The following is a 16,029-nucleotide window of genomic DNA, read 5'->3' on the forward strand; positions in this document are numbered from 1 at the left end:
ATTTTGGCCCACTCCTCCATACAGACCTTCTCCAGATCCTTCAGGTTTCGGGGCTGTTGCTGGGCAATCCGGACTTTCAGCTCCCTCCAAAGATGTTCTATTGGGTTCAGGTCTGGAGACTGGCTAGGCCACTCCAGGACCTTGAGATGCTTCTTACGGAGCCACTCCTTAGTTGCCCTGGCTGTGTTTCGGGTCATTGTCATGCTGGAAGACCCAGCCACGACCCATCTTCAATGCTTTACTGAGGGAAGGAGGTTGTTGGCCAAGATCTCGCGATACATGGCCCCATCCATCCTCCCCTCAATACGGTGCAGTCGTCCTGTCCCCTTTGCAGAAAAGCATCCCCAAAGAATGATGTTTCCACCTCCATGCTTCACGGTTGGGATGGTGTTCTTGGGGTTGTACTCATCCTTCTTCTTCCTCCAAACACGGCGAGTGGAGTTTAGACCAAAAAGCTCTATTTTTGTCTCATCAGACCACATTACCTTCTCCCATTCCTCATCTGGATCATCCAGATGATCATTGGCAAACTTCAGACGGGCCTGGACATGCGCTGGCTTGAGCAGGGGGACCTTGCGTGCGCTGCAGGATTTTAATCCATGACGGCGTAGTGTGTTACTAATGGTTTTCTTTGAGACTGTGGTCCCAGCTCTTTTCAGGTCATTGACCAGGTCCTGCCGTGTAGTTCTGGGCTGATCCCTCACCTTCCTCATGATCATTGATGCCCCACCAGGTGAGATCTTGCATGGAGCCCCAGACCGAGGGTGATTGACCGTCATCTTGAACTTCTTCCATTTCTAATAATTGCGCCAACAGTTGTTGCCTTCTCACCAAGCTGCTTGCCTATTGTCCTGTAGCCCATCCCAGCCTTGTGCAGGTCTACAATTTTATCCCTGATGTCCTTACACAGCTCTCTGGTCTTGGCCATTTGGAGAGGTTGGAGTCTGTTTGATTGAGTGTGTGGACAGGTGTCTTTTATACAGGTAACGAGTTCAAACAGGTGCAGTTAATACAGGTAATGAGTGGAGAACAGGAGGGCTTCATAAAGAAAAACTAACAGGTCTGTGAGAGCCGGAATTCTTACTGGTTGGTAGGTGATCAAATACTTATGTCATGCAATAAAATGCAAATTAATTACTTTAAAATCATACAATGTGATTTTCTGGATTTTTGTTTTAGATTCCATCTCTCACAGTTGAAGTGTACCTATGATAAAAATTACAGACCTCTACATGCTTTGTAAGTAGGAAAACCGACAGTGTATCAAATACTTGTTCTCCCCACTGTATCTTGCACTACTCATCTCATATGTATGTACTGCATTCTATTCTATAATATTCTACTGTATCTTAGTCCATGCCGCTCTGTCATTGCTTGTCCATATATGTATATATTCTTAAATTCCATTCCTTACTTAGATTTGTGTGTATTGGGTATATGTTGTGAAATTGTAGGATATTACTTGTTAGATATTACTGCGCTGTCGGAGCTAGAAGCACAAGCATTTCTCTACACCCGCAATAACATCTGCTAAACACGTGTATGTGACAAATAGAATTTGATTTGATTTGAAGGACTAGAGACCATGTTCCTTAAAATAAGGCTGGGTTCCCATTTTCCAATTTCCAAAATGGCCTCCTATCCTTGTGTCCTCTTCTCCTCTGTATGTGCACTGATGGGTGAAAGGACAGGGCATGGAAAGGTGTCTGGTGTGTTACTTCCACCCATCAGCTCCTGTCAGATCAGTGGTCGTCACGGAAAGGACATGAGGCTTTCTTGAAAGTTTTGAATTCTTAAAAATGCATCCATTCTTCCTTTCTCTCTTCCATGAGGTAGTCAATGATCCAACCAGTGACTACTTCAATTAAGAAAGAAAGAAAGAAAGAAAGAAAGAAAGAAAGAAAGAAAGAAAGAAAGAAAGAAAGAAAGAAAGAAAGAAAGAAAGAAAGAAAGAAAGAAAGAAAGAAAGAAAGAATTGTGCAGATTTGTCACACAACACAATGCCACCGATGTCTCAAGTTTTGAGGGAGTGTGCAATTGGCATGCTGACTGCAGGAATGTCCACCAGAGCTGTTGCCAGATAATTTAATGTTCATTTCTCTACATTAGAGAATTTGGCAGTATGTCCAACCGGCCTCACAACCACAGCGTGGAGGGACAGCTGATGAAACTGTGGGTTTGCACAACCGAAGAATTTCTACGCAAGCTGTAAGAAACGTCTCAGGGAAGCTCATCTGCGTGCTCGTCGTCCTCACCAGGTTCTTGACCTGACTGCAGTTCGGCAAATGCTCACCTATGATAGCCACTGGCACGCTGGAGAAGTGTGCTCTTCACGGACGAATCCTGGTTTCAACTGTACCGGGCAGATGGCAAACAGCATATATGGCGTTGTGTGGGCGAGCGGTTTTATGATGTCAACGTTGTGAACAGAGTGCCCCATGGTGGCGGTGTGGTTATGGTATGGGAAGGCATAAGCTACAGACAACGAACACAAATGCATTTGATCAATGCCAATTTCAATGCACAGAGATATCGTGACGAGATCCTGAGGCCCATTATCATGCCATTCATCTGCCACCATCACCTCATGTTTCAGCATGATAATGCACGGCCCCATGTCGCAAGGATCTGTACACAATTCCTGGAAGCTGAAAATGTCCTAGTTCTTCCATGGCCTGCATACTCACCAGACATGTCACCCATTGTGCATGTTTGAGGTGCTCTGGATCGACGTCTACGACAGCGTGTTCCAGTTCGCTTCAATATCCTGCAACTTCACACAGCCATTGAAGAGGAGTGCGACAACATTCCACAGGCCACAATCAACAGCCTGATTAACTCTATGTGAAGGAGATGTGTTGCGCTGCATGAGGCAAATGGTGGTCACACCAGATACTAACTGGTTTTCTGATCCACGCCCCTACTTTAAAGAAAAGTGTGAAATCCATAGATTAGTGCCTAATGAATTTATTTCAATTGACTGAGTGTAACTTTGAAATTGTTACATGTTGCATTTATATTTTTTGTTCAGTGTATTTGTGTGAAGGAAAGAGCACAGTAAAAGAAAAATAGGTTACTGTATAAAAGTGTTTGTGTTTTGAATGTGTGGCATTGTGCTTCAGCTATACTTACCATGCCTGGGTCCACAGTGATGTGCCAGCTGCAGCTCTTGCCGTTGTCGTAGCTACTGGGGTGATTCATGCTGGTGAACTCCCCCGACGGGCCCTTGAGTGCCTGAGGACCCCCGCATCCCGAATTGACCTCTTGTCCCACACACACACACACACACACACACACACACACACACACACACACACACACACACACACACACACACACACACACACACACACACACACACACACACACGCACACACACACACACACACACACACACACAATTGATTACATCAACATTCAGTGTTTCCCCTAGCTTGCTGATGTGACAGATGCAGGGGAACAGCTGTGGGTAATATCGTCACCTCTTCTGGAAAAACAATGTCTACCGGCAGAATCATTTGTTTTGATTATAACCCTTGCTATTGTTATTGGGCTGTTATGTATAGCATGGAAGGGTAACACAATGTCATTATTGAACATCCTGTTGGGACAAATTGTTTGATGATATAGTGGCACTACTTACGTTAATATGATAATTAGAATTAAGGACTGCTTCACCAGTCCCACTGAACACAGGTGCAAAATCTATAGTCTATGGTCTAACCAGTCTATGTTACAACAGGTTATCTCTGTTGGTAATTGCAGCAATAACATACCCTCATACAATGGTATGGCCATTGATCAAAAACATGGTCAGGAACTGCCCTATACGACCAATACAATACAAGTTTTTAATATTATATACACAAATATACACTGAGGAACACCTTCCTAATATTGAGTTGCACTGCCTATTGCCCTCAGAACAGCCTCAATTCATCGGGGCATGGACTCCACAAGGTGTCGAAAGCGTTCCACAGGGATGCTGGCCCATGTTGACTCCAATGCTTCCCACAGTTGTGTCAAGTTGGCTGGATGTCCTTTGGGTGGTGGACCATTCTTGATACACACAAAAAACTGTAGAGCTTGAAAAACCCAGCATCGTTGCAGTTCTTGACACACTCAAACCGGTGCGCCTGGCACCTACTACCATACCCCGTTCAAAGGCACTTAAATAATTTGTCTTGCCCATTCACCCTCTGAATGGCAAACATACACAATTCATGTCTCAATTGTTGCAAGGCTTAAAAATCCTCCCCTTCATCTACACTGATTGAAGTGGATTTAACAAGCGACGTCAATAATGGATCATAGCTTTCACTTGGATTCACCTGGTCAGTCTATGTCATGGAAAGAGTAGGTGTTCCTGTTTTGTACACACATAGATAATGTAGACACATATATAATGTATATGTATCTATATGTTGACTAGTAGTGTATCTATGTTATATATCTATATATCTATCTATATGTACAGTACCAGTCAAAAGTTTGGACACACCTACTCATTCAAGGGTTTTTCTTTATTTTTACTATTTTCTACATTGTAGAATAACAGTGAAGACATCAAAACTATGAAATAACACATATGGAATCACGTAGTAACCAAAAAAGTGTTAAACAAATGAAAATATATTTTATATTTGAGATTCTTCCAAGTAGCCACCCTTTGCCTTGATGACTGCTTTGCTTAAGCCATTGCTTAAATAAAAAAATAAGCAAACACATTTGGTGTTCGCCAAAAGGCATGTGGGAGACTCCCCAAACATATGGAAGAAGGTACTCTGGTCAGAAGAGACTAAAATTGAGCTTTTTGGCCATCAAGGAAACGCTATGTCTGGCGCAAACCCAACACCTCTCATGAATAGTTATGCATGCTCAAGTTTTCTGTTGTTTTGTCTTATTTCTTGTTTGTTTCACAATAAAAAAATATTTTGCATCTTCAAAGTGGCTCCTAAGTGTTGTGTAAATCAAATGATACAAACCCCCCAAAAATCCATTTTAATTCCAGGTTGTAAGGCAACAAAATAGGAAAAATACCAAGGCGGGTGAATACTTTCGCAAGCCACTGTACGACCATTAACTTCAAATTGCAGACATTATGCCTGGGCAAGGTTTATTGAATAAGGGATTTTGTGAGGACAAATAAAAGGAGAAAGGAGATAGAAGGGAGAGAGCGAGCGAGAGAGAGAGAGAGAGAGAGAGAGAGAGAGAGAGAGAGAGAGAGAGAGAGAGAGAGAGAGAGAGAGAGAGAGAGAGAGAGAGAGAGAGAGAGAGAGAGAGAGAGAGAGAGAGAGAGAGAGAGAGATGTGTGAGAAGAGAGAGAGAGAGAGAGAGTGTGTGTGTGTGTGTGTGAGAGAGAGAAATAGAGAAAAAGAGAGTGAGAGTATTTCCATTATACCAGACCAGTGTATTGTGTGAGTGCTGTCTCTGGAGTCAGTCCTGTCTCTTAAGGCGGTCTCCCTCATAGAGATGGATGACAGCCATTATTCTGAGGTACGATATGACTGATGTGCCATTTGTCTAACCGAGCCATGGTAGCATGGGACAGTGTTAATAACATCATAGATTTTTTGTTGATTTAAATAAAACAATTGGGGGTGGGGATGGCTGTATTTTTGGGGAACCAGCACAAAACTGTAAAAACGCACCAAGATACGTCTTAATATGATACATTGTCAGAAGCCAAAACAACATGCATTTTATATCACATTTTAACTGTCATACTTTCTATGGTGACACAGTGACACTATATAAAAATACGTCCAGCAATCCATAACAGTGCTTGGAACTGCATCAGTGCATCAGTAGCCAAATCAATCAAACATGTATAAATCACCTGACACACTCAATAGCCATGACAGTCACAAACCAGTGACAGCGAGTGAGCAACACCAGTCATCTGTCTTAGCCAATTGGTTGGATTGGTCAGACGACATGTCCGTCAGCCAAACTACATCACTGATTGGCCAGTGGTGAGACCAATTTGATGCCGATGTCCAAGGGGACCAATTAGACTTTCAGACTTTCCCTAACGGTTCGCAGGAGGTTTGTCTATAGACGTTTCCTCACCGTTAGTGGAACCTTTGCCTTTTGTTGTCGTTCTGTTCCTCCACAGCAGGGTCTCAGCACGGACTGTCTGTCTGCCACACTGTTCAGCCAGTGGCAGGGGACGTCACTGTGACTCACATCACAGAGGAACCACAAAGATACAGAACCCCCCTAGAATATACTGTAACTCTCTATCTAGCCCTGTACCCAGAATGGATGCACATTCAATGCCAGAAGTATTCAATGCCATTATTACTGTAGCAATGAATGCCTACACTTGTCATTTATTGCTGATATGAAAGTGTGGCTTAATCATAAATAATAAAACATCTGTCAGAGACAGATACATTAAGAGCACAAATGTACAGTGATAGAAAGTGAATCCAAATAGACAACAAAACATCACTTTTCATCTTCTTGTCAGCAAACTCACCACCATCCAACAGCCATTACCCACCCACTCCCCAGACGCTTAGCAAAGTCTGATATTACTGTAAATGTATAATGGTCCATAAATCATAAGGGTCCATAAATCACTGTTTCATAGTCCTGCTGAAAGGCGTTGAACTCTCTGGTGTGAGTAGAGCTATGAACTTTCATTTTGAAAGAGTGTAAGAGAGATTTGAAGTGTTTAAAGTTTAGTACTCACACACCTCCTTGACAGTGATGAAGTTTAGAGCGATAGTACAACTCCTAAGTGTTTAAAATATATGCAGTGGTACTAATCATCTGGCCTACATGAATGTGTTTAAAGCCTATAGCAGCCTACTACCAGGTAGCATAGCAGCTAAGAGCATTGGGCTAGTAACCGAAAGGTTGCTGGTTCGAACCCCCGAGCCGAAAAGGTGGAAAAATCTGCCGTTCTTCCCTTGCGCAAGGCAGTTAACCCCCAACAACAACTGCTCCCCGGGCACCAATGACGTGGATGTCGATCAAGGCAGCCCCCCGCACCTCTCTGATTCAGAGGGGTTGGGTTAAATGCGGAAGACACATTTCGGTTGAATGCATTCAGTTGTGTAACTGACTAGGTATCTCAATTTAAACATGCAGGTGGTACAGTACTCACCTCCATCAGTGGAGACGTTGTTCTTGTCAGTGAAGTAGATGACCACCAGTCCGATGCAGGCGCCAGTCAGAGCTACAAACAGTAGTGCCAGGCTCTTCTCCAGGGTACTCAGACCCCTGGACTTGGGTCTCTCCTTTAGGTCTTCCTCCATGCTCTCTGTTCACAGTGGTGAGATGTGCAGGTGTGGAGCAAATGTGCTTTGCCTCTGGTGCACCAGCGTCTCATGGTCTGGTTCGACCTTTGGTAGACTGGCTGTACCTTGGACTCACCTGAACCTGGACAAGGGATATGGAGCGTGTCTGTGCGGAGTGTTTTTGACTGTTTATGATTTTTGGAAATGAGCTGTAAAACGTGTTTTTGTGTGCATAGGGTAAATTAGTTGAAGTCATTTTGAGTCTCAAATAAAACCATTATGATACATAGCTTCAGTAGGGGCAATTGTACATTTTTAACCTCTCACCTATAACTTAGCCTGTTGTAGGCTACTACAGAACCGTTATACACACTGTTGTACAGTATAGCCTGTAGAAGGGGTATTCAACTCTGACCCTACGAGGTCCGGAGCCTGCTGGTTTTCTGTTCCACCTGATAATTAATTGCACCCACCTGGTGTCCCAGGTCTAAATCAGTGCCTGATTAGAACTGGCTTCGAGGTCCAGAGTTGAGTTTGAGGGGACTATGGTATATGACCTGGGTTTATGCAAGGTTTGTTTATAGCATTAACTTTGTCCCTACTCATACCAACACTTGACCTTTGCTCTCATTTCAAAACATTTACTGTCTCAACCTCAGCTATTATAAGTGGAGCGGGCCCGTCAGGCAGTGCACTGCAATTATCGTCAAGCTTACTAATTGATTGATGTAGTACAGAGCACTTCTGGGCTATGGTTAAACCCTTTAATGTGGCTTAAGTGCCAAAGCACTTAGCATTAGGGATGAATTTTATTAAAGTAAAAGGAATGATGGGGACTAGGCTCAAGGGAGGCTACTGTTTAGTCATCTATGCCCATAGGAGTCCCACAGAGGGCTACCTGGCAATCAATCACCATTTGTTAACTAATGGCTAATGTGCTAGAAACAGTCTCGTAATCCTGCCTTTTGGAATCAGGGGTCCCTTCCTAGGATGCATCTAAAATGGCACTCTATTCCCCAAATAGTACAGTACTTTTGACTAGAGCTCTATGTGCCCTGGTCAAAAGTAGTGCACTTTGTAGGGACTAGGATGCAATTTTGGACACTTCCTTGCATATTTCTAATGGCTCTCTGTACAGACAGACTGGCTCATGCTGCCTGGCTGTAGTGCTGCCAGTGTGTTTGTAGCATGGGAGAATGACTACCCCCTCTCATTGATTCCATGGAAACTTCAGGCATTGTTAGCAGAAAACAGGATCCCCCATTATAGTGAATGGAAAAATGGCGATCTTCATGGTCAATCTTTGTGTAAATACCAATAATTGCTTCTAATACACCAGATATATGTTTTTAAACTGATTATTTTACAATCGCACACAGAAGAAGTTATAAGGATAATTTAGTTGCTAATAGCAGCACGCAGTACTCCGGTCGGCCTTCAGCTTCAGTTACTCAATGAGAGGGAGCAGCACTTCCTGGAATAGCTCAAACTGTGCATATTATGTCTCCATGAGAAGCCATCTTAACAGACTTCACTTGGCTTCAATGCACTATTGAGTCTTCACATAGGAATGAATGGTGTCACGTGATCAATGGCTTTGTCCATTCATATATACAGTCATTGGTTTGTAGAGCGGAGTTTCAAAGTGCTGAGATAAGCACTTCACTATGTAAAGATTGATAATAGCACCAGCCAGAGAGATATTACAGCAAGCAGAAGAGGGCCATTTACAACTAGTCATAAACACTAACAGAGATCAGCACAGATCAGAATGATTGTCAAGAAGATTACGAAAATGGTCTCTGTGGAGAGATTAATTTCACCACACAAGGCATATTATTAAATATCTATACAGCACAGAACAGTACAATGTATTATCAGATCATGTTTTATTAGGTGAAGTGTGAGTTACACCATAGCTGTTATCTATTTGGCTCCCCAAGGTCTACTTTAGGGTGTTAGATCTTATGATCCTGTGGTGCAGTGGTTAGTGTTACCATAGAAACCCTGGGCCTAGGATATAGGCAGTAGCACACTCACATACAACAGCACGGTGTCTGAAATGGCACCCTATCCCTTATATAGTACACTACTTTTGACCAGGGCCCTACTATGAGTGGGATGGGGTGTCATTTGGGACTCAACCTGTGTTACAGTACTGTACAGCACAGGAGGTTGGTGGCAACTTAATTGGGGAGGACGGGCACGTGGTAACGGCTGGAGCGGAATATGTGGAAAGGTATCAACAACATCAAACGCATGGTTTTCATGCGTTTGACGCCATTCCATTCACTGCGTTCCAGCCATTATTATGAGCCGTCCTCCCCTCACCAGCCTCCACTGCTGTACAGGTGCGAGTTGCTGTTATTTACAGTGTGTCAAAGTGAGGCTATCTTGTTTGAATTTAATTACCATGAAGGACGATGAAGGATGAAGGATGATGGAGTGTGTGAGAATCAACCCTCAGCTACAGGCAACATCCGGCGAGACAGGAAAGTCAGTCAGCACACGGCGCTCCTCCTCCTCCTCTGACCGACAGAGGACTTTTAATCAGAGTCGACTGCAGGAGAGTTGAGGAATCTTTATATCATCTGAGGGGGCGATAATGATAAGGGACAGTTTGGCAACCGCAATATTCACGCTCGCCATTTGGTCATTACGGATTAGGCCGCTCAATAACGACCTACGTCTTCAGTCACACGCTCCTAATCGCCGATCGGAGATTAAAAATAACTTTAGGACAGATTTGCATACAATGTGGAAGCGATACCAGAGGGTTCTTCACAATAACGTTGGGGTCAGGGTTAATGAGTTTCATAGAGGAAGTGCTTCAATTTTGCTTAATCTCCATAGAGATTGAATGGTTGGAATTACCTCATCATATAAAGGCCTCTTGGATTCAGCTACAGTCTGATTAGACAGTGAGACACATTCACTGTGGTAACCAGTCACTTTAAATACCTCATCTATCTCTAGGAGATAAGGACTTAGGCCTATACATTCCCTCCAATTCTTCCCTTTGGGAAAGAAAGAAAGAAACAAATGGTGATATACTGTACTCCCACTGGGCAAATCAATGTTGTTTCCACGTCATTTCAATGAAATGACGTTGAACCAACATGGAATAGATGTTGGTGGTTACAGAGGAGCAATTTTGAAGGGCACGACACACCGCTCTGAAAGAAGCGTGCCCAGTGTGCTGTAAAGGAAGCTTCTTATCTCTCCTTGGCAGCACATTTACATAGAATTGAATAGAATGATTTTTGAAGGAGCATATCATTATTTAAGATAACTAAATTCAATTATTTAAGATATTATACACTCTATAATGATTTTAAATAATGTCTTGCATTTTTTGTTGGTTGTGGGTCATTTCTAGTGGGTGGTTGAGATATTCTCTCAGTTGCTCTACATTTCAAGCCAAGGGGGAGAAAGTCCCTTCACTACAACTGGACAACTGCCATGGAGGATGCTTCCATTGCAACTACCCTCCAACATCACTCACACCTCACTGCACACTACTCACCAGAATAACATCCGTTCACAACAATACTAATAAAAGTCCCACAACTACAGGTCAGTATATCAACCCTGCTGCAGGACTTTCAATACATCAGCCGCACATCATTTTAGTGCATCAAGAATGGATTTGATTTATATAGCAGTTTTTCCAGTTGCTAAAATCGCTTTATTGGATGCGTGGTGTGTGTCAATGTGGGGGATATTCTCCTCACCCCCAGCACAGACCCAGAGGTAAAGAGTCCTATCTAGAGAGAGGGAGAGACAGAGAGAGGGAGAGAGAGAGGGAGAGACAGAGAGAGGGAGAGAGAGAGGGAGAGAGAGTGTTGCTGCAGTGTGCGTGTGTGAGTGCGTGTATGTGTGTGGAGCAGTGCTGGGTTAGATGTGGAGCCTCTGTCCACTGGGGGACCAATGATTTATAGGAACATCTGTCAGCTGTAATAAAGCAGTCTCTAATGAAGACAGCCAGGGTGACCTTAGTGTGTGTGTGTTTGTGTGTGTGTGCGTAAGTGAGTGTGTGCGTGAGTGTGTGCAAGTGTGTGCACCTGTGTGTGACTTTCAACATGTGAAAGGTTACATACGTTTGTTTGTGTGTGGAATGGCAGGGTGGTCAATGATCAGCCGCTATAAAATGCTATGGCCTGCATGTATAATGCTCCACAGTGATGGAGTATGCTGGAGTGGAAGAGGGAGAGGGATATGAAGACAGAAATTATACATGTGAACCAGGGAACACACACACACACGCACACACACACACGCACATGCACAGACACACACACACACACACACGTGCACACACACACACACACACATACACGCGCACACACATGTGCACACACACACACACACACCTCAATCCTTCCAAACATATTTTCCTACAACGCGCCCCAACAATGCGTAGTAATGTAGGACATATATTCCACAGGGGCCTGAGCAGCGGAGGACATCAGAGGAAGTTCCTTACTATAGCGCTGCCTGTGATTTAATACAACATTGAGTAAACAAAACAACGGGAGCAGTACTGGGGAGGCGCTATAAGAGCTGTTCTGGGATCAGGGAGAGAGACAAAAGGACTGGAGTAGTACTGGGGAGGCACTATAAGAGCTGTTCTGGGATCAGGGAGAGAGACAAAACGACTGGAGCAGTACTGGGAAGGCGCAATAAGAGCTGTTCAGAGGTCAGTGATAAAGAGACTTCAGAGGGGAGGGAGAGAGAGAGAGAGAGAGAGAGAGAGAGAGAGAGAGAGCGAGAGAGAGAGAGAGAGAAAGAGATGTGTTTATATGACATCATCATAGAGGGAGGACATAAAGCTTGATATGATTCATTACATCACCCAGTGCTCCAGTATCAACCCTAGTGTTACATCTAAGGAGAATAGGTAACCGCTAAGCATGGCTAACATCATCAGCTCCTAAAAGAGATTCATAATTACATACTTACCAATCTCAAAATACAATCAGTAAACAGCAATTAACACAGACACTGATCCCCATGATAAGATGGAGTCTGAGTGTGTCTGATGTGCGTCTAAAGATCCTACAGGGAATTATTGGTGATTTGTATTGGTAAATGTAATGGCTTGTGCACAAGCTGCATCTAAGCTACAGAACTCTTCTCTGTGTAGCTGAGAGGAGTCTTTGTATGTATGTATGTATGTACGTATGTAATTTATGTGTGTGTGTGTGTGTGTGTGTGTGTGTGTGTGTGTGTGTGTGGAGCTAACTGGGTCATAGCAGGAGGTTTAACACATTTTAGCTATGCTTCTGAGGGGGACATTTTATCGGGAGAGCTAGAGGGAGTCTTGATATAGACTCTAACTAACACACAGTCAAAGCACCACGCCGAAATGTGGTTGGCAGTTAAGCTCAAAGAACGTTTATGTAGTGCCGATTTTAGAGGAATTTCCAAAGAGATGGGAAAAATGCCCCGTGAGAATATAACAGAATCGTATGACGCGACACAACAGTGACATTCAGAGAAATTCCCTCACCAAGATAGAATGTAGACTCTTATCTTTTCCACCGCTAGAGCATCATTTGATTTCTTAAAACGCACTGACACATTAATGTTAGATGATGATAGACTGGCCAACTGTTGATGAACACGGGCTCTCAGTTTAATTAAGTTTCTGGGCCTCGCACAATTTATTTTCATCTAAATCAATTATCATCTGCAAGTCAAATAGCCTATACCTATTTTTAAGGCAGGGATTTCATTTTCCAAACCCTAAGATTAATAACTCTTAAATAAAACTCAGTTTCAATTCCACTCCCTAGATTTATTTTCCTGCCAGGGAGGAGAACACCAGCACTCATTTTACAACATAACAAAACAGCCTTTCCGTTTCAAACAGGTTTTTTCTGCATTTGAATGCATTGGTGGTGGTGCAGACATGAAACCCCTCTCTCTCTAAAGCCGACCAATGTTATTTCAGAGTCCTCTGAGTTCTTTACACGTTGCACCACTGTTCCCTTCAAGCCTCTACCAGCTCCTATACTCTATATGTCTCTGAGACACATCAGGGGTGCCCCAAGGGTTCCTCTCTAGTAGTCTACACTCTTAGAAAAAGACCACAGTCTTTTGGTTCCAGGTAGAATCCTTTTTGGTTCCAGGTAGAACCCTCTGTTCTACATGGAACACAAAATGGTTCTACCTGGAACCAAAAGGGTTCTACCTGGAACCAAAAGACTGTGGTCATGACAGAGGGCCAGATTGGATTCTGGGTAGTGGTATTAGACAGGACATACGGTATAGAATGTGATATTAATACTGAACCCTGACTGAATAATACAGGCTGCTAGTTACTATGGCAGAGTGAGAGGTATTTTTTCTCACTGTTTCCCCTCCCTCCCTCCCTCCCGCTCTGTTTCTCTCATCTCTCTCTCTTACAGTCTTGTCATCACAATGAATCTCCTCCTGTGTTTAACACCCACCGCCTATGGCCTCATCTAATCTGCACTTTCAAATGGGAACCAGTCGCAGGGACACGGGGGGCAAGGGGGACATTAAATATTGAAACACCAGCTAATTAAGGCCGGGGTGAGGGAGTCAGCATTAAGGCCGGTGAGTCGATTGCTGCTGGTCGTGATCTATGGACAGAGAGATGGAGAGAGAGAGAGGAGAGAGAGAGATGCGGAACTTTGAAGGAAGATGGAGGGAGAGGATGAGGGGATGCTTTGTAACACTACACACGTAGAAAAAGCGTCTGTCCAAATTCAATACAGCTCCTCCCAAAGATCGTGCCACGACAAAATAGGTTGGTGATGCACTTCACTATGGCAGCCCCTTCAATCAGCAACTGAGATGACTGTCTGGTTGTGAGTGTGTGGGGGGCGTGATTCTCATCTTAACACCTTGAATACCAGGGGGATGGAGCGTTGTGTGTGTGTGTTCCTTTGACAGGGAACAGAATCGCCCAGGACACCTAACCTAACAGCCCACTGTGACGAACGCAGTGATGACTGGTGACACACACATACACCCAGACACACAGGAAGTGACAGCACAGTCCTGTGAAATCAGTGTATCACACTGAGACAGAGGGTGTATTGAAACAGACAGTTAGTCGGAATTCCCAAACAAAGAAGTTTGGCTGTGAATATTCCCCATTTCACAGTAGGATGTGCCAGTAAGCCTATATCATTACGTTGAGACTATATATATATATATATATATATATATATATATATATATATTAAAATCATTTAATAATTTCATTACTCTTAATAACGATGTGGAGGAAACAAGGTTTATGTAATATTTTTAAGCAGACATTTTATCCTAAGGAAAAAAAGTATGTTTCAGACGATTCTAAAATAGACTAGATAAATTGAACGTTTTTATTAACTTTATGTAAGCAGACTCATCATTCCATTTGCTCTGCTTAACCCATACATTTCACATCACTGGATTTGGAATGTAGACCTACCTACCTCTCACAATGATTGGCTTTGGAGTGTAAATGCATCATAAAAATAAAAATCTGTCTTATGTACTAATTGACTTACACATAAAAACATGCATTTAGAAAAATTTCTTAGTACTAATTTGTCTTCTCTAAAAGAAGCCCACAGTAATTTACAGATTTTGTGATTTTTACTTTAACTGTGCCTAATCCAATCAAAGATGTAAAACACAGAATTTAAAAAATCTAGCAAGTGAAAGATTCTACATTTAAACAATTTTGAAAAGGAACAGTTTTTAAGTCTTTGATAGCAACTATATTTCTTCTCCGCAAATATTCAACCATCTAATTTAGAAGTTATTTTTTTGTCCTAACTTTGATAAGCACTTTAATATAATCTAATTTGAATGAGAGATTATAGGGAGAGGAAAGGGGCTTGAATAATGTGGAGTACTGTATATATACACTAATTTGTGCTTTGGATAAATTTCACCACTCTATCAAGGACATTCTTTAGGGAAAAGGTTGTATAAAGCCCATCGACAACTAATCCACAACGAGTACACATCTCCACCTCTCTACTATTGTCTGCTGATACATCCTGAACAACGTCCCTTGTGGTTTCAAACGGCCTTCTACTGCAGTTTTCAGAGGTGATGCACTTACTGAAACAAAACACTGTTCCTGATGATATAGTATGTACAACTAAACATATACAACATCAGAATATTCATGTTTTGAATCAGAGCAAGTCAAAAAGCGGACATTTCATATACGAACAGAATACGAACAGAATGGTAAGAAGAAAAAAAAAAGAGTATTATGATTCCATAAAGGACATGACAAGCTGGGTGTTTCATGAGGATGGTTCACAGACCAATTGGAAGATTAACTTGAAATAGAGACCTCAAAGCTCCTCTGATTATTCACACTCTCAATCGTTTCCAGTCCCCATAGAGCAGCTATCATCTGCAATATTGCTTCAAACAGCCCCTTTACCCATCCTCAAGCGATGTCTGATATCACATTGAAACGGAGGAACTCGCACTGTGGGGATGCATGCAGCTACCGCTCTCTTGAAACACCTGTCAAGGAATTCAGAAAAAACTGCTCGGATGTAGATCAGTTTTCGACCTTGAGGTTTTTTAATCCAAAACGAAGAGAACAGAGACTAAATATAGCTAGAGCACCTAAACGCACACAGGTCCAGTGTTATATTGTATATAAGACATACGGAAATGAGCACAGCAGAGTTTTTCTTCTTCTTCTTTATCAAGACAAAATAAGTAGTTACCCATTGAAAATAAAATCTACAAAATGAAGAAAAACAAGAATAATATATCAATCTTATAA

The 16,029-nt window shown here is 42.7% G+C and overlaps 1 protein-coding gene across 1 annotated transcript in view; it reads right to left on the reverse strand.

The window, feature by feature from the left end:
- Positions 1–7,305, reverse strand: part of zgc:154142 (uncharacterized protein LOC555481 homolog) — a gene marked incomplete at its 3' end in the record, with an annotated part of 23,959 nt that extends 16,654 nt beyond the window's left edge. The window contains exons 1-2 of the mRNA XM_045206336.1: positions 7,118–7,305; positions 3,133–3,263 (exon numbers count right to left, since the gene is read on the reverse strand). Of these exons, the coding sequence (XP_045062271.1) occupies positions 3,133–3,263; positions 7,118–7,268 (282 nt within the window). The remainder of the gene's footprint in view (positions 1–3,132; positions 3,264–7,117) is intronic.
- Between the last annotated feature and the right edge of the window lie 8,724 nt (positions 7,306–16,029).

The sequence above is a fragment of the Coregonus clupeaformis genome, chromosome 22, assembly GCF_020615455.1.
Source record: "Coregonus clupeaformis isolate EN_2021a chromosome 22, ASM2061545v1, whole genome shotgun sequence".
Classification (NCBI taxonomy): domain Eukaryota; kingdom Metazoa; phylum Chordata; class Actinopteri; order Salmoniformes; family Salmonidae; genus Coregonus; species Coregonus clupeaformis.